Source organism: Labeo rohita, chromosome 14 (genome assembly GCF_022985175.1).
Source record: "Labeo rohita strain BAU-BD-2019 chromosome 14, IGBB_LRoh.1.0, whole genome shotgun sequence".
In the NCBI taxonomy this organism is placed as follows: Eukaryota; Metazoa; Chordata; class Actinopteri; order Cypriniformes; family Cyprinidae; genus Labeo; species Labeo rohita.
In genome coordinates, this window is record NC_066882.1 from 18,334,302 (window position 1) to 18,357,517 (window position 23,216).

Consider the following 23,216-nt stretch of genomic DNA (forward strand, 5'->3'; position numbering starts at 1 on the left):
TGACTGCAAAGAAATCAGGGCTTGTATAGTGAGCTTCATGATTTATAGTGCAGGAAGTTAACACATTTAATAATGCTTTTTGTGACTCAAGAAATTAAATAATGTTTTACCAATATTTGTGAAAAAAAAAAAAAAAAAAGGGTTGGACAATACTTAAATCATTCTGTGCATCTAATGAAATGACAGTCTGCTTAGGTAGAAAAGTTTACTGTAAATTTGCACAGGCTGTATCAGCCCCCTCTCCCTCCGTTCTGCTCTACTATGCTGTTCTGATCTTGGATTCCTCACCCTCTTACCGGAATGACCGAAAGGCTCCGACAAAAATAGCCCTGTCACAATCTCACGCCAAGGCAGACATGATCGGTCACTGGATACTAAAAGCATATCAGAAAACACTCTCTGCTTTTCTCTTGAAGTTTATTCATAAGACACTGTTTTAGACTTAGTTTGAACATGGCTGCATTTCAGAAAACATCGGAGTGCTTCTTTAACAGTTCATATAAACACTTTAAGCGTCTCTGCCTATATATGGGCCAGACTGCATTCCCAAGCATCTGTTTCCTCAAGTACTTTAATTTTTACTGATCTTCATTTTACGGTATATCATGAAGTCTGTACATATACACACACAGTCTGGTCAGCTATTCTTGTAGGGACTCTCCATAGGCGTAATGGTTTTTATACTGTACTATATTTCACTATATATCACCCTACACCTAAACCTACCCATTACAGGAAACTTTCTGCATTTTTACTTAAAAAAAACAAACAAACAAAAAAACTCATGGGGATCTCAATTTAGGTCCCCACCGTGACACAAGTCCACATGATTTTGTATTCAGGTTTAAATCCTTACCAGGATATATAAACCAAACACACACTGTACAGACTGAAGATGAAACCAGTTATAACAGTGTGTGTGTGTATGTGTGTGTGTTAACATATTTGATGAATGGCACACTTTTGTCATATCATCTGAATACCAACATTTGTGAGATTTAGTCAGTCAAATAATTAAAATTTTTTAGGTTAATCAGATTTTTTGTCTCTAGAAAATAGTGATCTGTGACATTTCATTATATTTAATATTAAAGGTTTTTATGCCTATTTGTTAATGAGCGATTTGTGGAAACATTACATTAGATTGGTGTAAATTATTGTTTTTGTTTCAAAAAGCTTTTGATTTAGTGCCTTTTAAAATTTAGCACTTAATATTTCATAATAATGTACATTTCAGTCTCTATTCATAAAAAATAACTGAAAAACACAACAGAACAGTTAATTTATTATGCAGCAAAAATTTACATTTTGTGCTCTGACAGCTAAACAAGCAAATATTACTAATTATTTACCATAATAATAATAATGATGCATTATAATTCTGTACATGCTACATTTATAACTTATATGTAAATATGTTAAAATGCATAAATTAAAGCACATTGTTTTTAAGAGAAGCACTTTACATTATCTTATATATATATATATAGATTTTGAAGCTTTTTGGCATTAATTTACTTGAAAACGATTACCATGATTTATTAAATTATACCAGGGGTGCTCAACCCTGGTCCTGGAGATCGACTTTCCTGCGGAGTTCAGCTCCAACACCTGAACCAACTAATTAGGATCTGAAGGAGCACTTAATAATTAAAGACATGTGTGTTTGATTAGGGTTGGAACTAAACTCTGCAGGAAGGTCGATCTCCAGGAACAGGGATGGGCACCCCTGAATTATACTAATTATTCTGGAAAACACATTAAATGTGCATTTACTAAGTATTTGTTGACTTTTAGCTGCCTTTTATTTGTCCCAAAAGTTCATTAACAGTGGTTTTGAGACATTGACACTTATTGGCTCAGCTCTTGATGTCCCAGCAATGTACTTTTAGGTCAATGTTTTTATAAAGAAGCTAAAATATTTGACTATATAAAGAAAACTATGTAAACTGCATGCCACATATGATCAGCTGATGCCATGATAGGGCAACCCATTTCATGTAGAATAACAATGTTTAATCACAAAATTCTTTTTTCAGTGTAATATTTGAATATTTTTATTAATTAAATTTATTTAATGTAATATTTATTATATGATACAATTAATATTTATTGCATTTAATATTAATATTTGTGTAAAACTTTGCCAAGTACATCTTAACCCCACAAATACTATGGATTTGTTTCTCAAATGCTCGTCTTGACTCAGGACTTTACAGGAATCCACAAAAGTGCTGCATGTGCAAATCAGGAGGTGCACTGCAGATAGTAGCCTATACCGTCTGAAAAATAAATGGTGGACAGCATAGTAATTTCAAGCCCCACGTCATTTGTGAGAAGTGGTTATCACGACACATCAGTCGTGGACATTACCTCATAGCTGGTTATCCTGAGCTAAAAACTGCGTGCAGTTTGCGCCGCATACGTTACGTCAGAGAAGAGCAGCTGATACTTGGATACTTGCGTGGACGTTTCTTAGCCAGACCACTGACAAGAGACAACGGACCACCGTCAACCGGAGCTCGAGACTCCTTGTGATTAAGGTAAAATGTTGCTTTTGCTGTCATTATTATTTGTAGCCATTCTTAACGTATGTATCAGCAAATAGCGGCACTTTGGGACACATATTGTAGCAGATAAACGCGCGTTTCATAGGCAAATGCTACTACTACTAACTTTAGCGTTCACAGAAGCGTTTACATTCTTTCCTACTATTACAAAACTTTATATAGATGACTAAGTTTATAGAATAAACATGTGTGATGATAAAAATGTGAAAAGTTTAATATAAACCAAAGGGTTTACGATTATGATTGTAGTAAACGTCTTTCTATGACATATCAGATCAGCTGAGAATAGTTTTAATTCATTTTTCATTAATTTCATTATAATTTGTGGTATTGCTGGCTGGGTGGGGCTGTGTGAATGTCTTTCTCAGACCTTGGATGTATTCCTGACTCAGAGAGAGAGACATGCCTATTTTTGGACTCCCCCTGACACACATTTACATTTTTAAACAGTATTGAAAAGTGCCTGTGATTTTTCTTTTTTCCCCCTTTTATTTTGTTTTACCAAAGACTGCAGAGTCAGAGTACAAAAGCAATAATGCTTACACTGTATATAAGAAGAAGGGAGAAATTTGATGAATTGTCATTGTGCAGTAACAGCTTGCATCCTCCGGATGTTTTGCCCACAGGTTTGGCATTATAACAGAGACCAAATATTCCACTGGTCTACTGCATCTTCCATCACTGAGAGTTCCCTGTTCTTTATTTGCCTGTTTATGATGTAGTGAAAGAAAGCATAGTATAGTTTGCTGGGTGGAGCCAAGTGTATCCTGTGGAAAATGTGGGTTTACCCTCAGCATTTAAATCTATAGGGAGTAGAAATGGTTTGAATTAAGGGAAAATGTTAGGGCATTCCTATGTGATTAAACAAAAACCATAAAGATTCAACAGTTTTGGATACTTAGGAGTAAACTTATGGAAACATTCATAGACGATTTGCTTCAGAAGCAATGTATTTTGAAATATACTGCACACAGATGTCTCTGGAAAATGTATCCAACATAGTTTCCATTGTAGCTTATAGTAGACGCAACTCGGAAACTCAGATTCTGAAAGTAACAAACTGCCATTTTTAAAAGCACATTACATTTGGTTTTTCATCATACACAAGCTAAGGAAAGGCTAACGTGAATTTGTTTTTTCTTCTCTCTCCAGGTTCAAGACTATCATTCCACTGGCAACCAGCAACTGATCAAAAATGGGCAAAGTAAGCCAAAGCTTTTACATCATGCTTACATCATACATACTTGCTTAAAGTTAATGCAACATTTGCATTTTGATCATGTAGGTAGAAGAAATGGCCACAAAGAGGTAACCTCTGCCTCCTTTCTCACGTTAACGAATCTCGTTTTCCATCTATTGTCATTCAGGGAGTATAGGATATCACCGTTTTCTTTATGGAATCTCGGAGGTCAATGAATTGCTCATTAAAAAATTAGATCTGTTGAGAACACTACAATGCCACATGTAGACCTGTCCTGGCTCAGTTGTTTTATTTCTGAGTTATTTCATTTTCGATATCTTGCTTACATATCATTTTTTGAATAGGTAGTAGCAAAACACTAAGACCCTGCAGAGGATAAAGCCATATCAAAAATGGATGGATGGATAACAGCAAAACTATTAAAGTAAAGCACACTAATAATTTATTATACAGTATGTATTAGTGATGCTTGTAAAATGAAACATCACTATTGCTATTGCTCTTATTAGGATTAGGGATTTAAATAAACCTCTAATCTTAAGTATTAAACCTGGTTTGTGCTATGCACATGAATAATACCTCAAATTATTGAGGAGAGGTGAGCAATTACTCTTGTAAGTGCTCAAAATGTACAAATGCATGATTATTAAACAGGAGAAAAAACTCATAGATTTAAATTTAAGGAGGGAGCATATAGTAAAACCATATAGTAATGGTTTCCATTTGCCACATTGGTGTACCAATCACATTTTCTGAAAGTAAAAAACTGCTTGTCACTACACTAAATGACATAAAGCGTTTTTTATGATTTTGTAGAAGTGTGCCTGGCCGGATGTTTGTTTGCAGAGATCGGTGTTGCTAGGGGTCTGTTGCTGTAGACGTGGAAACCTACAGCTGCTGTGTTGAGCGATATCTGCTGGACAGGCCTTGAGCATGTGCACAGACGCATGAGGGGGAGGACGCTGGCTCTGTGCCTTACTAAGACACGCCAGCAAGCCCAATATAATGGGGAATAATTGTAGGGAGACCGTGAGTGCGGAGGAGCTTTGAAAATGCACAGTCATGTAGCATTTATGCCCTGTCAGATGTGAGGTCTGCAGCTCTCTGAAGGGGAACGATCCGTCTGTAGATTCAATAGGGTTGAAGTGTAAGGTTACAGACATTTAAGTTCCATACAGGCTTTCTGTCTCTCTCTGTCATACTGCTGCTGACCATAACATACAGCTGCTGCACTGACAGGTGTCAGCTGTCCACTCTATAGTGCCGCCTGGGTTTGGACCAAAGGCCAGATGAGGGAGAGTCTGATTGTTGGTGTTAGGTTACATTTTGGGATTATATAAACACATGTAGCCTGTCCCACCCATGAGCAACTTAAAATACATTTTTGAGTTCAGAATAAAGTGTGAGACTGTAAATGTTCATCTACTGTAAATGCACTGCAAAAAAGGTCTTAATTAAAGAAGTCCACTTCCAAAACAAAGATTCACATATAATGTACTCACCCCCTTGTCATCCAAGATCTTCATGTCTTTCTTTCCTCAGTCGTAAAGAAATTATGTTTTTTGAAGAAAACATTTCTGCATTTTTCTTCATAAAATGGACTGATATGGTGCCCCAATTTTGAACTTCCAAAAGGCAGTTTAAATGCGGCTTCAAACAATCCCAAATGCGGTTGTAAACGATCCCAGCCGAGAAAGAAGGGTCTTATCTAGCGAAACGATCGGTTATTTTTATTTTAAAAAAATACAGTTTAAATACTTTTTAATCTCAAACACTCGATAATAACAGTAAACACTTAAGTTGACAAAATATTACTATTTCAGAAAGATGTGAATCATTTAGCACAGTTTAAACAAAAAACATTAAGCAGCACAACTGTTTCTAACTTTGATAATTAGAAGAAATGTTTCTTGAGCAACCAATTAGTGTATTAGAATGATTTCTGAAGGATCATGTGTCACTGAAGTATTGACTGAAGAATGATGCTAAAAATTCAGCATTGCCATTACAAGAATTTATTACATTTTAAAATAAATTAAACTAGAAAAAAGTTATCAGTTGCAATAATGTTTCACAATAGTCCTGAAGTCTGGAGTAATGATGCTGAAAATTTAGCTTTGATCACAGGAATAAATTACATTTTTAAAAATATATTTAATAGAAAGCAGTTATTTTAAATAGTAAAAATGTCAAGATATTACGGCTTTGCTATATTTTGGATCAAATAAATGCAGGCTTGGTGAGCAGAAGAGACTTAAAAAAAAATCTCGCAGTTCAAAAACCTTTGACTGGTATTGTAAATGCAAAATTGTGTATGTGTAAGATTTTTTTTCTTGTTTAAACCTCAATAAATGTATGCTTATTAAAGGAAGAAAAAATTGGGGAAGAGCGTTTAATTCAAGATATATTTTCTGAAATTAAGTCATATTGTATGCAGTTTTTGCTTTAAGTAATTTTATATTGTAACATGCATGTTTTGGCCTTTATCTTTTGATGATGAAAGAAAACATAGTGAATGTTTGATAAGATTAATCTTGCTTAATCTTAAACTGTTAGTCTTCAACATTCAGTAAAAACAGCAACTGAACATCTATATTTTTTGACATAGGAATTCAGAGGTACAGTTGCAGATCACCCTGACTTTGATGCGGGCAGTGATGCTGAGGCCCTCTATAATGCCATGAAAGGCTTTGGTGAGTGTCATTTTAGTGACTCCTCATCTATGTTTAATGTGAAGCCAGTGGCTGCTGGGATATGTCCATATGATCACTTAAATGTATTTTCTACTGTGTCACAGGAAGTGACAAGGAGGCCATCTTAGACCTGATTACCTCACGAAGCAATGCTCAGAGGCAGGAGATCCGTGCTGCATACAAATCACAGTATGGGAAGGTACGGGACAAAAAGTCTCCATCAAGCATTCAGTAATTGGATAAAAGACTTACAGAACAAAATGTGCTTTATCAAAAACACATTATTGTACAGGATTTAATTGATGATCTGAAATACGAGCTGACGGGGAAGTTTGAACGTCTGATTGTGGGTTTGATGAGACCTCCAGCCTATCATGATGCCAAAGAAATCAAGGATGCCATTAAGGTATGTAAGAGAATTTGAGACTTTCAGTTCAAATGTGCTGTGCTTGGCTTGAATTGCACTGAAATGTACTATTCAAATGCATGGCTTGCACAGATTATTGTATTTAAATAGATGTGTTATGCTGCGTTATTTTATTCCATCTTAAATATCTTAGGAAAATATATTGAATTACGATTAGAATTATTTTCGATATAATGACAAAATGGCTACAAGATATGTGGTCTATACTAATGTTAATCATCTAAACAGAACAGAATCTCTGAGCAACATTCATTAAATGATTCATTCATGAACATGAACAATGAACATTCATAAAAATATCAGCTATATTATCTGTTATTTACTGCATGTTTTGTCCTGTGAATCTGTTTTGCTGTTGCTATCATTAGGATTCGGTAAGTGAGTTTCCTTAACTAAATGATAAAAGTCCAATTCTGTCTTTAGGATGTGTTAACCATTTCATGATCTGTATGGCTGTGAAAAATCAAAAAGTATTCAGCCAATCAGGATTTCAATAATAGAAAACATGGAAAAAAAAAATAGATTTCTAAATATTTAATATTTATTAATCACAGATATAGAACCTGCTTCGTTTCTTTTAATGAGGAGTTTAAACCTAAATTGCTGTTTATTGAAAATTTTAACTGCTTCCAGCAAATGCTTTGTTACCATAAAAGACTGCATGGTTTGAAAAATGTTTGCAATACTAACACTATCCTATATGACAAAATAATCTTTTATTTGAACACATGTATTCAGTGTGGTACCGTAATTTCTCTCTGTCAGTTAAGTAACTGCACTCATATCCCTCTGAATAATTATACTAACTGACTATACATTATCCTTTACAAATACACCTTCAAATTAAAGAGACAGAGTGTGATTTGTGCTCAGTAACTGACCTTCTTGCTGTGCTTTGAAGGGAGCAGGAACAGATGAGAAATGTTTGATTGAAATTCTGGCTTCGAGAACGAATGAGCAGATTCATAATCTGGTGGCAGCATACAAAGATGGTGAGTTTTTACACAAGTTAACAAAAAAACTAAAGATTCTTCTGAACTGAGGCAAAGCCTGACTCTGTGATTGTGTTCACAGCATATGGCAGAGACCTTGAAGAGGATGTTATAGGGGACACATCTGGACATTTTAAGAAGATGCTGGTTGTTTTGCTTCAGGTGAGTCAAATCTTGTTGATTTCTGCTTGTATACCAAACCTACAGCACACAGTTTAGACATGATTTTATGATTTAAAAACCTGTTTTTGCTCTTTGGAAAAACAGAAGCTGTGTAAATTAGTTGTAGATCAGTCATATTTGTATACAAAAATAATACAAACTCACAATTCTGAGAAATTCTAAGAATTGTGAGATAAATTTACAATTCTCACTTTTTTTTATCAGAATTACGTGATATAAACTCGCAATTCTGTTTTTTTTCCTTGTAAATGAAAGTTTGTATCTTGCAATTCTGCCTTTTTTCCTTGCAATTCTGACTTAATAACTCACAATTGCGAACAAAGTCAGAACTGTCATGTCAGCTTGAAATTCTGACTTTTTTCCTCGCAAATGTGAGTTTGTATCGCAATTCAACGTTTTTTTCTCGCAGTTCTGGGAATTGTGAGATATAAACTTACAATTGTGAGTTATAAAGTCAGATTTTGAGGGGGAAAAAAAGACTGATATGTTCTCAGAATTGTGACTTTATATCTCACAATTCTGACTTTATAACTTGCAATTGCGAGGTTATATCACAAAATTCTGAGAAAATGTCACAAGCGTGAGATATAAACTTGCAATTCTGAGAAAAAAGTCAGAATTGTGCCGTTATTTCTCAGAATTTCAAGTTTATATCACGCAGTTCTGACTTCATTTCTAGAAATTGTGAGTTTATATCTCACAGTTCTGAGAAAAAAATCAGAATAGCGAGATGTAAAATTGCAAGGAAAAAAAGTCACTTGTGAGATAAAACGTCGCAATTGTCTTTTTTTTTTACATTTTTTATTAAGTGGCGAAAAAGGGCTTCCATACAAATTTAATGCCTTTAGTATGGTCTCCATTTTGTTTGCGTTTAATAACAGTGATTGTCTTGTTTCTCAGGGGACCAGAGAGGAAGATGATGTTGTTAGTGAAGACCTCGTGGAGCAAGATGCTCAAGTGAGTGTGAATATTAGAATATTAGACTTAGAACTAGCTATAAAATACGATCTGTTTCAAACAGATCTCTGGATAAATTATACTACAAATCAATATTATGTTGATTCTGATTGCTCGATTGTGGCCCTCTGTGGTCAAATGTTTGTTTACAGTAAGTGTATAAACCTGCAAACTCTTTCTTCCCACATGAAGAAAATAAAACTTAAATGAATGTTCTATGCCTATTTATGTATTCATTTGACTCTGGCAATAGGAAAACCATACTCTACCATGCAACTTAGCACGTGTGTTTTTGACCTGACTTGCATCATGAAAGAATGTTAATGTGTAATCCCATTGTAGGACCTGTATGACGCAGGAGAGGCACAGTGGGGCACAGACGAGGCCAAATTCATCATGCTGCTGGGAAACCGAAGTGTGACCCATTTGCAGTTGGGTATGAGAACCGCAGCCACACACTGAACACAGAGATTTCTGCTGACTAACACCCCTCCTCCACTACACAATCTCTCTTCTGTGTCTGTAGCACTCCTCACTGCACCGTCGATTAGATTTAACCATCAGGTTGCTGCTTTTAATAATCTGAAAGAGAGTGTGTAATGCAACAAACAAAACCACTGTGCAGTGACCTAAATGATGTGTGATTATGCAAAATGCACCACTGTGCAATATTATGATTGTTAATGAATTTAGATTATTGATTCGTTGCAATATACGGATTACACAGTGTATCATGAATTAATTCTGTATGATGTAACAGGAAATATCTAATTGTGTTTTTCAGTATTTGATGAATACCAGAAAATTGCTGAGAAGTCCATTGAGGACAGTATTAAGAGTGAGCTCTCCGGAGACTTTGAAAGACTGATGTTGGCTGTCGGTAAGCTTTGGCACCATGCAATTAATATCTGAAAGCTCACTGCTGCATTTTTGCTAAGATCTGCTTTTTTGTTCATCTCCCATAGTTCAGTGCATCAGGAGTAAGCCCATGTTCTTCGCCAAACGCCTTTACAAATCCATGAAGGTAGTGTTACCTGTTGTAATGAATCGTAATGGAGTAAAAGGCTTGTATCAATTCATTGTCATTTTTTCCATCTGTCTGCAGGGTCTGGGCACAGCTGATAACATGCTGATCCGCATAATGGTCTCCCGCTCTGAGATTGACATGCTGGACATCAGAGAGTGCTTCAGACTGCGCTATGAGAAATCTCTGTACAATATGATTCAGGTGCATATACACAAACACATCAGAATCCAGACTTTTCTGAATGCTCTCATCACATTCATGTGCATTAGATTTATTACTATTTATTGTTGGAAATAATTTCCAATAGGAAAGTTTTTTCTCCTTGACCTTATAATTGCATTTGTCATTTGTTGTGTAGTTACATAGGAAATATCTGACCCTGGACCACAAAACTAGTCGTAAGGGTCAATTTTTTTAAACTGAGATGTATACATCATTAACTATATTTGGTCAAGATACAATTATATGAAAATCTGGAATCTGAGGATGCAACGAAATCTAAATATTGAGAAAGTTGTCCAAATGAAGTTCTTAGCAATGCATATTACTAATCAAAAATTAAGTTTTGATATATTTAAGATCTCAATGGAACATGATCTTTACTTAATATCCCAAAGACATTTGGCATAAAAGAAAAATAATTTTGACCCATATAATGAATATTTGGCTATTGCTACATATATACCCGTGCTACTTAAGACTGGTTTTATGGTCCAGGGTCATATATGGTTTATTCATGTGGTAGGTATATTCTTAAACTGATGGTTCGTATTTTAAAACTTACCCACAGGGTTGTGTGTGATTGTAAATTAAATAATCAATAATATATTCTGCCACGCATTAACTCAACAGGATGACACATCTGGGGAGTACAAGCGCACCCTGTTGAAACTGTGTGGAGGAGATGACGAGTAAGCTATTTTCAGAGTCTTAAAGTGTAATTTTTTAAATGTTTAAAAATTCTAGCTTTATATGCAAACAGAACTAAAAGTGAGCTATTCAAAGGGTAATTCCTCTCAAAAACTTCTCTAGTGAAAAATAAATATACTAAAATGTATTTGAAATACATTTATTTCATGCTAAGTACATACTTTACATTTGTTCTTAATACAAATACCCTGCAATTGTACTTTTACGATACTAAACTGGTATACTTAAAGTCTGCTGAACTGGAACAATTAATTTTGAACTTAATGCACTTTAAAGTGCTGAAATCCAACTAAAGATATACTGAAGTATATTTGATTGTGCTAAAGTGTAACTATTGCAAGTATACTTTAAATATATTGCTTTTAAATACTGATATTATTCAAAGATCATACAATCCAACATCAACAGTGATATTAAAACACATTTAGGCTTAATATTAAGAAATGTGCATTGTGCACAAGTAGTACTCCAAATAAAGTTTAATTATAATTAAGTCTCAAGCGATTTGTCTGTGGATAAGTTAATAGATTTGAACAATACTTAATATGAAGTAAATGTATTTAAAATATATCACTTTTTTACTAGGGTTAAGTAATTATTTTCTAAATTTGTGTTTAATGATTCTAGTGGTGCAGGAATCCCAAACATTACCTTTTATCTTTGTATCTTGGCTAAATCAGTTTTGCAGTAACTATGAACAATCAATAGAGGGAGACAATGGTCTATAACATAGGACAACATGTGATATCAACAGTTTTGGATATTTAGAAGCAAGATATAAGTTTCTAGCCATACTTTCTTTAAATGTTCTTTTAATGCATGCAACCATTTAAAAGTTTGAGGTCAGTACGTATTTTTTGATGTTTATCTTATGCTACTCTCTTATGTTTACCAAGGCCACATTCATGTGATGAAATATACAGTAAGAGAGTAATATTATAAAAGATTATTACAATTTGATTTTTTGTTTGTATAGGAAATGTGATTTATTCCTTACGCAGCTGAATTTTCAGCATCATTACCCCAGTGTTCAGTGTCACATGATTAGAAATCATTCTAATATCCTGATTTAGTGCTCAAGAAACATTTCTTCTTATTATCAATGTTGAAAACAGTTGTTGTGCATTTGTGGAAGCCATGATACATTTTTTTTCAGGATTCTTTGATGAATAGGCAGTTCAAAAGAACAGCAATAATCTGAAATAGAAATCTTTTGTAAATGTATAAATGTATATTTTGATCAATTTAATGCATGCCTGCTGAAAAAGAATCTTACTTACCCAAACAGTGGTGTGTTTATATAACTCTATATTAATATACTGTATTATATCATTTAGATGATCTTGCAAATTGCACTGAGCCAGGGCCAGAGACCAAGAATTGAAGCTATTTTGTTTTTGTCAAGCCCTCAATCCACACATTGTTATTCTGTCAGCATAAAAGACTAAAGAGCTGTTTGTTTCTCAGCATTGCAGGGGAGTTCTTCCCAGAGGCTGCACAGATTGCTTACAAGATGTGGGAAATCAGCGCCATGACCAAAGTCCAGGTTGGAGACCCCCACGTTTTCTCTCAGCGGCATGCATCACATTACCCTCTGCTCTGGCCAAGCTAGAGTTGATAACTGTGTCATGCACCCTGAACATACAGGGAAGCTTTTGTCTGTGCACGGATAGCATCCGAATGCCACTCAATTTGCTAATCAGAGTCTTGATTTGCTGCCAGTTCCTGTGACACTTTTCCAGTCACTCCATCCCACAGAAGTGTGTTCATATGTGTGCTTGTGCGGCTGACAAATACACACCAATAGATCAGTGTTAAAGAGTATGTATGTCTTTTTAAATTCTAAGAATATCATTTTGTTTTGTCTGTCCATCATTAGTCAAGAGGAACTGTGCGACCATATCAAAATTTTGACCCTGCGAGTGATGCTCAAGCTCTGAGAAAAGCAATGAAGGGATTTGGTGCGTAAAAACACTGTATGTTATGGTTGATAGCATGCATTAGCCAAAGATACTAAGAATATATATGATTTCTTGTTACTTTTCAGGCACTGATGAAGATACTATTATTGACATTTTGGCGCACAGGAGCAATGCACAGAGACAGGAGATCAGACAGACTTTTAAATCTCTTTTGGGACGGGTACGACACTATCCTGCTTAGTTTTGTTCCCAGCTGGACAGAGTGTATTACTGTGGCTAATGTAAATGTGTATGCATTTAGTATTTTGCTGATTTAAAAAGTTGTTTTCCATCAGGATCTCATGGCTGACCTAAAATCAGAACTGTCCAAAAACCTCGAAAGACTCATCCTGGGTCTCATGATGACTCCAGCAGAGTTTGACGCCAAGATGATGAAGAAAGCCATGGAGGTACACAAAAAATAAAATTGTAACGCCATGATGGAATCAAACAAAAATCTTAGCTGAGTCAAAGAGCTGTTTCATTATTTAAGCAGATCGACCTGCTTTTGCTATTCAGCCTCTGTGTTCATTTGTTCACTGGGGGTCAGTGGCCTGTCCAAACTAGAGCAGAGGTGATGGTCTCTTCTCTACAAGGACTGTTTGTTTGCAAATGTTGCTTTCATGTTGAGTTTCACTGGGTTAGTAAAGAAATAAGATTAAAAGCAGTATTTTATTGATATTACATAATAATCTAAAGCAAATTGGTATGAAATACCATGTTTGTACTTACATTTTTAATAGGGCGCAGGGACTGATGAACATGCGTTGATTGAGATCCTGGTCACTAGGAGCAACCAGGAGATTCAGGAGATGTGTGCTGCCTATCAGAATGGTAAATAAAAACCTTGCTGTGTATTTAATAACGCATTGTCCAGCAGGCGGCACCATTTACCTAGGCTAAACAGAGAAAAAAATTCATTGTAGTGGGTATTTACTGCAGTTTGAAGAATCATTTATTTACAGATCTCTGTATCATTGTATGTCTACCCACATATATATATATATATATATACTTTTTTTTTTTTACATAGCGTATAAAAAAAAGTTTGGAGGACGCCATTGCATCAGATACATCTGGGCATTTCAAACGAATCCTGATAGCTTTGGCACAGGTACATCTACACAGTTTTCACATCTAGACACAGACTCACAGTTCATACTCTGTGCTTTATAAACTTGTAATTTACTTTAACCTGATGGTGTTTGTCAGGGAGCCCGTGAGGAGGATTCAGCAGACATGGCCAGGGCCTTGGAAGATGCCCAGGTATGTGTGAAATATTTATAAAACACTATTTCAACTGTCGTTTGTTTACAAAGTACAATCCCAGTTCCAGAAAAGTTGGGACGTTTCGTGAAATGCCGTAAAATCAAGAACATGTTATCTATTTATTCTCTTAAACCTTTATTTAACTGACTAAAGTACAAAGAAAAAAAAAACAGTGCTTTCAGTGGCCAACTTTTAATTTTATTTTGTAAATATAACCAAATTTTGATTATCATGGCTGCAACTTCTAAAAAGTTGGGACAGAGGCAAAATAAAAGTGAAAAGGTTCCAAATTAGTATCCAAATTAAACTGTTTTGAAACAGTTCACAGTAAGCAGGTGAAATGGAAATAGGTGAGGATATCATGTTTCTGTATAAAAGTACCATTTCAGTCTTTGAAGTTTGAAGTGAAGTTGGATCATGTCTCATCACTTGGTGCCAAATTTCATGACAAAAGCAAATCAAAAATCACATTTCTTAAAAGAAAATCACAAAGAATTTAGATCTTTCAATTACCTCACATAATATTGTGAAAAGATTCAGGGAATCCAGAGAAATGTCAGATTGTGTAGGGCAAGGCAAGACACCTCAGGTGAATATGTATGACCTTTGAGGCCTCAGATGGCATTGCATAAGCAACCCTCATGCTGTGGTGTTAAATACAGCCACATAGGCTCAGGAAAACTTCAGAAAATGCTGTCACTTAACACAGTGTGCAGCTGCATCAATAAATGCAACGTGATTTTCTGTTACTCTACTGGAAAGATATACATCAATTCTATGCAGTGATGCCATGGGGTTCTCTGGGTCAGAACACATCTCAGATAGTCAAAAAGATGATGGAAATGAGTGCTGTGGTCAGATGAGTTCACGTTTCAGCTTGTTTCTGGGAAAAATGGACGTTGAGTTCTCAGTACCAAGACCAAAGGGACCGTCCAGACTTTCATCACTGACAGATGCAAACGCAAATGACTGTCATGGTATGGGGGTGCAGCAAAGCATATGTCATTGGTGGCCTGTTTGCATGTATGACCAGTCACGAAAAGGAGAATTGGACAACGGCGATCACAGACTGCTGAGCATCTGAAATTTTTTAACAAGCCAGATTGGATAACAGTTTTGCTTGTATTAGTATTAGTGTCCTCAATTCCCAAACAATAAACATTAATTAAAAGGAAAGTTAAACATGCCTCTGTCCCAACTTTTTTAGAGTGTGTTGTATCCATGAAAATCTAAATTTGGTTATATTTACAAAATAAAATTAAAAGTTGGCCACTAAAAACATTGGAAATTTTCTTTGTATTTTTGCCAATTAAATAAAGGTTAAAGAGAATCAACAGATAACACATTCTTGACTATATTTCACGAAACGTCCCAACTTTTCTGGAACTGGGATTGTATAAAGGTAATGACAGAGTATTATCATAAGATTTAATTTTTCTCTCCAATGTAAGGCGTTGGCAGACGCATGTAATGCAGACTCCGGTGAAATGGAGGACAAGTTTATGAGTATTCTGTGCACGAGGAGTTTTCCTCACCTGAGGAGAGGTAATGCAAACACATGTTTGCCTCTGGTACACATGCTAATACATGTTTTCATCATGAATGCTCTAGCCAACATTCGCTTTATCCCCTCCAGTGTTCCAGGAGTTTGTGAGGTGCAGCAACAAAGATATCGAACAGATCATAAAGAAGGAGATGTCAGGAGATGTTAAAAATGCCATGTTTGCTATCGGTAAGAACAAGGACAATGACCAAGTGTCAGGATAATACTTATTTTATTACGAATAACAATTATCAGAATAAATTTTAATAATACAGGAGTCATATCATCATGAAATCAGAAATAAACTTTGAGTTCCATCTACTATCAACACAACTCATGATTGATTGACGAGGCTGTTAAATTATATTATTTTTTAGATTTTTAAATTAAACTACATTGTACTCAATACCTAGTGTTGTTTTAGTATTATTAATATACGACTATAGTATTTATTTATATCTTAAATGAGCTGTTATTTTTACATTTTTATATTAATTGTATGTTAATTATATTAATTAAATTTTGTTGTGAGCTTTTATCATTTTTATTAGGGCTGTCAAACGATTAATCACGATTAATCGCATACAAAATACAAGTTTGAGTTCGCCTAATATATGTGTGTGTACTTTGTGTTATTATGTACACTACCGTTCAAAAGTTTGGGGTCAGTAAGACTTGTAATAGTCTTTAAAGAAGTCTCTTATGCTCATCAAGGCTGTATTTATTTGATTAAAAATATAGAAAAAAAAACAGTAATATTGCAAAATGTTTTTACAATATAAAATAATGTTTTTTATTTTAACATACTTTAAAATAGAATTTATTCCTGTGATGAAAAGCTGATAAAAAAAATTTTATCAGCTGTTACTCCAGTCTTAAGTGTCACATGATCCTTCAGAAATCATTCTAATATGCAGATTTATTATTAGAATGATCAATGTTGGATAATATCAACAGTTGTGCTGCCAAATATTTTTTGGAACCTGTTTTTTTTTTTTTTTTTTCAGGATTCTTTCATGAATAACAAGTTTAAAAAGTACAGTGTTTATTCAAAATATAAATATTTTATAACAATGTAAATTATTTATTATTAACTTTTAATAAACTTTTAATTATTAACTTAATACATCCTTGGTGAATAAAAGTATTAATTTCTGAAAAAAAAAAAAAAAAAAAAGAAACAATAAAAATATACTGACCCCAAACTTTTGAACGGTAGTGTATATATTTAAATACAAACACATTCATGTATATATTTAAGAAATATTTACAATATATGTATTTATTATAATTTTTATTTAATTTATATTATGTATAAATAAAAATATTTAGTACATTAATAACATATTCCTCTTAAATATACACATTGATTTATGTGTCTTTATATATATATATATATATAATTACACACAGTACATACATATATTAGGCAAACTCAAACTTCTATTTTGTATGTGGTTATATATAATCAATGTGAATATATTCTGTTCCAGCTTATTTCAGTTTTAGTAGTTTCTATACTTCATTATCCTGTAACTTAAAGGAGAAGTCCACTTCCAAAACAACAATTTATAAATAATTTACTCACCCCGTTGTCATCCAAGATGTTCATGTCTTTCTGTCTTCAGTCTTAAAGAAATTATGGTTTTTGAGGAAAGCATTTCAGGATTTTTCTTCATATAATGGACTTCAATTGTGCCCCCGATTTGAACTTCCAAAATGCAGTTTAAGTACAGCTTCAAAGGGCTCTTAACGATCCGAAGAAGGGTCTTATCTTGCGAAACGATCTGTAATTTTTTTCGAAAAATAAAAATATATATACTTTTTAAGCACAAAAGCTCGTGTAGCACAGTCTCCGGGATGCTCGTCCACGGGTCGTTCTTGAACGATTCGTTCATTTTGAACGAATCTTTAATGTGACTCATGAAGAACGAGTCGTCTCGGGGAGTGATTCGTTCAGTCGCGCATGCACAACATCCTATTAGGTTCTGTACTGGAATTAGTTCACCTGTTTCGAGTCTTCGGGTTTTTCGAGTCGTTCATCTTATGGGGCTGTCACGTGATGCTGATTTTGCTAAAATTAACAAAATGACTCGAAAAAACATTCGTTCATTTTGCTGAACGAGATTCAAAGGTCTGAGTCGGTAAAATGATCCGAACTTCCCATCACTACTACGAATCACGTCTAAGTTCATTGTCTGTGTATTCCGGCTAAAAAAGGTAGAGTACTTCAGAATCGTCCGACACGTTGTACCTTTTTGTTTGTAAACAGCGTTTGACTTACTTGCACTTTCTTAGTTTTTAAGCGTTCGCTTTGTAAACACTGGGTCTGTAGATCCGCCTACGTTCGGGGTGACCTTTCGACATGATTCAACAGTACGTCGTGAACACGCATGCCAGAACCTGTGCTACACGAGCTATAAAAAGTATACACATTTTTATTTTCGAAAAAAATTACTGATCATTTTGCTAGATAAGACCCTTCTTCCTCAGCTGGGATCATTTAGAGCCCTTTGAAGCTGCATTTAAACTACATTTTGTAAGTTCAAAATCAGGGACACAAATGAAGTCCATTATATGAAGAAAAATCCTGAAATGTTTTCCTCAAAACCATAATTTCTTTACGACTGAAGACAGAAAGACATGAACATCTTGGATGACAAGAGGGTGAGTAAATTATTTGGGAATTGTTGTTCTGGAAGTGGACTTCTCCTTTAAACTTATTTCACTTAGTTGCCACAACAACAAAGTTTTTCATTTTTTAAATTTGATTTTAGCTTTATTTTAATAAAAAATTATTTAAAATGATAAAAAATGTAGTGTACTTATGGTTAACAATAGCAAAACTGCCAGTAGATCTTAGTCAGGGAGGCAACATATTTAATGTAAGGCTGTGAGGGATAAAAATACAGTGCATTCAATAGATTGTACTGTTGTTTAACAACATACCAATTGTTTAGCTGGTGAAACATCTTTCTGAAAACAACACAAACAGCTTAAAACAATTTAAAAAGTTTGCTTCCGCTTTAAATTCAATGTGCTGTCTAACCTGGTTAAGTTTTAAAACAAAGACATTGAATGCTTGCAGTAAAACTGCTACTAATTTTATACGCAAAGTTGTCCTGAAGTCTTAAAAATAATTAAATCAAGTCTCAGTTATTTCCTAGTACAAAATTTAAATGAATGAATGAATGATATGGCTCCTTTAACAATTATATCAGCAAGCAATGACATTTATGATCACATGTTTTACGCACAAAAAGATCTTATGACTCCAGTCATATGTATATTTTCCAGTGCGGAGTGTGAAGAATCAGCCATCCTACTTTGCTGACCGATTGTACAAAGCCATGAAGGTAAAAGTGCATTGTAATGCAATACACTTCCTGTACACACATCTGTAATACACATCTGTCGCTGAGCAAGAGGAGCAAACTCAAGCAGCTGATTTAGGTCAAGAACATGATGTCAGAACAGTAAAAAATCACTTGTGTCTCTTTAATATCTAAACTCTTTCTCTTAGACAAGTAGTGAAAGACATTTCAATAATGTCTCAAACTCTGCTCAAATTTGATATGATACAGACAAGTCAGAGATCTCAAATCTCACACGTCTGACCTATACTATCCACATTCATTTTTTAGCTCTTACTACTCCCACTCTTGCTGTTTCATAAGTTGATACTGAAATAAAACATAACTGAGGGGTCAATTAAGTCTCTCAAGCGACCTCTGAGCAATATCTTTACTCTGAGTTGATGAATAACAGACACTGATTAAAATCGTTTACTGAGTATGTGGCTCACCATGAACTGAAATATGTTTTATGGTCTTAGTTTTTACACACTTATGTAAAGCAACAGTCATGTAGAGCTCATCTGATGACAGCGTATCTGTGCCAACGATGGTTCTCAGGCTTGATTATGAGTCACAGGCCCTGTGATGAGCATCTGCACTATTGCTGATGCCTTGCTTCGTAAGCATCGCACACATCAGCGGTCAGGCCAGAGTTTCCTAAGCGCTGTGACTTTCCCTGCAGGGCCTGGGAACAGACGACAGGGCTCTCATCCGTATCATGGTGTCCCGCTCCGAGATTGACCTCTTCAACATCCGCAAAGAGTTCAAGGAGACCCATGACGCCTCTTTGCATGAATTCATCCAGGTAGAGACTCTCGTTGTAAGTTGTGTGCTCCTTCTCAAACATACTGCATGCATTTGTGCATGGTGGGATTGGATGTTAGTGAATTCAAAAGAGTTGTGTAGATATTGTGTTTTGTCTTACTGTAGGCGTTGCACATCCTCTTTTGGTTAAGTCGAGGGGAACAGAGTGTTTGACAGGTTCCTGCGGTGTACTCGCTCGACTCAGCTGTTTAGGAATTTCCCCTGCATGCTTGACTTCCTCTCAGTGTGCTGATTCTGATTGGTGGAGAGAATAGAGACAGGAAGTGTACAATAACAGGTCTATACTGGCCCTGTAGTCAAAACTCCCTTTAGAGATCAATAACAACACTAAATTATACATTTTATGCTTTGTTTTTTAGGTTTAGTATGCTATTAGTTGGGCCAGTATGCAAATAAACCAACCGAACCAACAAACTAATGCATCATTTAAATTCAAATCATACATAAAAAAATCAAAATTAACAGCATGATTTATTTTTAGATGTTTGCAGATAAAGCATGCTGAGAACAAGTGTGTGAGTGTTTGTTTTTAAGATGTATGTCTGAAGATTTCCTGATTTGCAGAGTTGCATGGTTTCAGAACATTTTCATTTGCATTTTCAAACATTATTTCCATGGAAATGCACTTTAGACTATTAAGGAAGGAAAATGATTAGTCGATCTCACTGCTCGTACAGTTATTATGAAAGTTTATATGAAACGCTCTGTAATTACGTAATACAGTGAATTTCATAATGGCTTAATATCATTATGCAACACTAAACTTTCACTGATATGATTATGAGGTACGTTCCCACATTACTGGGTGTGTTTTGATGTTTTATTCCAAAATGTTTGGTCTAATCAAATCATTTTGTTTTTCTTAGGGCGACACGTCGGGAGACTATCGTAAAACTCTTTTGATTCTCTGTGGAGGTGAGGACTAGAACATTGTCCGTCCTGGATGTGTCACAGGAAATTTAAGCCTTGTAACCAGTGCACTGTGTTCCCATCCGATGTTTGTGAGATGCTAGTCAACATATGGTCGCATTTGTGCCCTCTGCTGCTGCCGCCATGCCTTTGCCAAAGCTAATGACCTATGCAGAAGCCACACCTTGTCCCATTTTGTGAAATTGTGCATGAAACGCATTTTTTTTTTTTTTACAGTTAAAAAACTTTTTATGGTGTTACCGTATTACTAGTGCTTTATTTGTTGCCCAACATCTTGTTTAAATTGATCACCCCAGAAATAAAAGACGTGATCGTGTTGGACGTGTTGTTACACCAATGTTGTTGTGTTTTAATACCAAAAGTTGCTTTAATCTACAGTAGTACAAAATGTGGTGATATGCTTCTGAACACAGTGCTAAAATGATTTATCTTACAAAAGTAAACAAATAAAATTAATGACATAGGGTGCGGTCACATTTTACATTGCTTAGCAATTTTTCATTGGAAAAATTCAGTTAATAGGAATCCACATGATTAGGAATTTCGCTTGAGGGCGAAATATTCCCCATGCAGATTTTGCAACAGGTTTAAATTGGTCACACAGATTACACTGTTGATAGACAATGGACCTTTTGACTGCACCTTTGGTATTTTCATGGATTGCATATAGGCTCATTGAGTATAATGACATACTGTAGACTGAATAGAAACTGACCGTTTTGTTTTTTTTATGGCCCACTCACTCCATGGATGATAGCTACAAGATGTCCTCATTTTTCCCGTAAGAGTGACTGTGGCCATTAATCAACTTTAATCAACTGCGGCCATTAATCAACTTTAATCACACCACAAATATAATGATACCGCCACAGAAGGAAAGATATTATTGGAATCACTTTCAAAATTTTTTTTTTAAGCTGATGAACGCTAAAAACATTGACAGCCAATCAGAATCCATCCTGTTTCCTTGTGCATTCCTTGGGCAAGAATCTTGACAACATTCGCATTTGTTCTTATCGTTTCCGGTCAGGTGAAATATTAGGCTAATATCTTAATTAATACTGCTCGTACATAGTTTGTCAAAATATTGCGCCCTTTCCTGCTTACTCTAGTGCTTCTCTATATGATTTAGCAGATTCCACACATTTTTTCCCCCCCATGGTTTAGACAGCATAAATTAGCAGAACGATGTATTCAGTAGTACATTAACCATGCAATCAATACTGTTATTTGCATCCAAGTACCGCCAATCTGGCCGTGCATCTGGATAACTGACCAAACCATGACGTAAGTGCAAACCCTCTATGGGCGAGACTTCCGGTTCATTTTTCGCTATAGGGAAATAACAAGAAGAATAGCAATGTGCAGTAAACGATAAAACAGTTTGGACTACAAACCAGTGTCCTCATAATTAAGATAATATATTTAAATAATATGGTAAGACACCATTTTGCAATGTAAAGCAGCACAATGAGGTGTTTTGTACTGCTAAAAATAGGTGGGTGCGGATGAGATGAGAATCTAGAACCATAACATTAACAAATGGCCAGACACACTCTCACGGCAAGAAAAGGGTGGATAGGAAAACAGAGTTTTGTTTTTTAAGGCCCATTTACTCCATGGATGATAACTACAGTCATGGCTAAAAATATCAACACCCGTGCAATTCTGTCAGAAAATACAACCCTTCTCTCAGAAAATTGTTGAAGTTGCAAAAGTTTTGATACTCACATGTTTGTTTATTTTTTTGTTTGCATTGGAACAACACAAAGAAACAGAAGAAAAGCCAAATCTGATACAATTCCACACAGAACCCCAAAAATGCACTTAATATTTGGTAGCACCCCCTTTGGAAAAAATAACTGAAATCAATCACTTCTCTTACACCTCTCTACTGGAATTTTGGACCACTCTTCTTTTGCAAACTGCTTCAGGTCATTCAGATTTAAAGGATACATTCTCCCAACTGGTTTCCACAGGTGTTCTGTGGGATTCAAATCTGGACTCATTGCTGGCCATTTCAGAACTCTCCAGCGCTTTGTTTGTAACCATTTCTGAGTGCTTTTTGAAGTGTCTTTGGGGTCATTGTCCTGCTGGAAGACCCATAACCTCTAGTGGAGATGCAGCTTTCTGACATTGGCCACTACGTTGTGCCCCAAAATTCTTTGGTAATCATCAGATTTTATGATACCGTTCATACAGTAAAGGCATCCAGTCCCAGAAGCAGCAAAGCAACCCCAAATCATCTTTGAACCTCCACCATGTTTGACTGTAGGGACTGTGTTCTTTTCTTTGAAGGCCTCATTTCTTTTTCTGTAAACAGTGCCATGATATTCTTTACCAAAAAGCTCT

At 35.2% G+C, this 23,216-nt stretch overlaps 1 protein-coding gene across 1 annotated transcript; it reads left to right on the forward strand.

Annotated features, from left to right (window-relative positions):
• The first annotated feature begins 2,284 nt into the window (after positions 1 to 2,284).
• On the forward strand, positions 2,285 to 21,195 carry anxa6 (annexin A6). The gene is given in 25 exon segments (XM_051127897.1): positions 2,285 to 2,543; positions 3,723 to 3,774; positions 6,380 to 6,464; positions 6,569 to 6,663; positions 6,757 to 6,870; positions 7,793 to 7,883; positions 7,966 to 8,045; positions 8,967 to 9,023; positions 9,366 to 9,459; positions 9,808 to 9,903; positions 9,989 to 10,047; positions 10,129 to 10,251; positions 10,903 to 10,961; positions 12,448 to 12,526; positions 12,860 to 12,941; positions 13,028 to 13,122; positions 13,238 to 13,351; positions 13,685 to 13,795; positions 13,975 to 14,055; positions 14,154 to 14,207; positions 15,662 to 15,755; positions 15,847 to 15,942; positions 19,051 to 19,109; positions 19,792 to 19,914; positions 20,801 to 21,195. Coding segments are annotated over 24 exon segments (2,010 nt in total). The 5' UTR covers positions 2,285 to 2,543; positions 3,723 to 3,765; the 3' UTR covers positions 20,861 to 21,195.
• Positions 21,196 to 23,216: the final 2,021 nt, after the last annotated feature.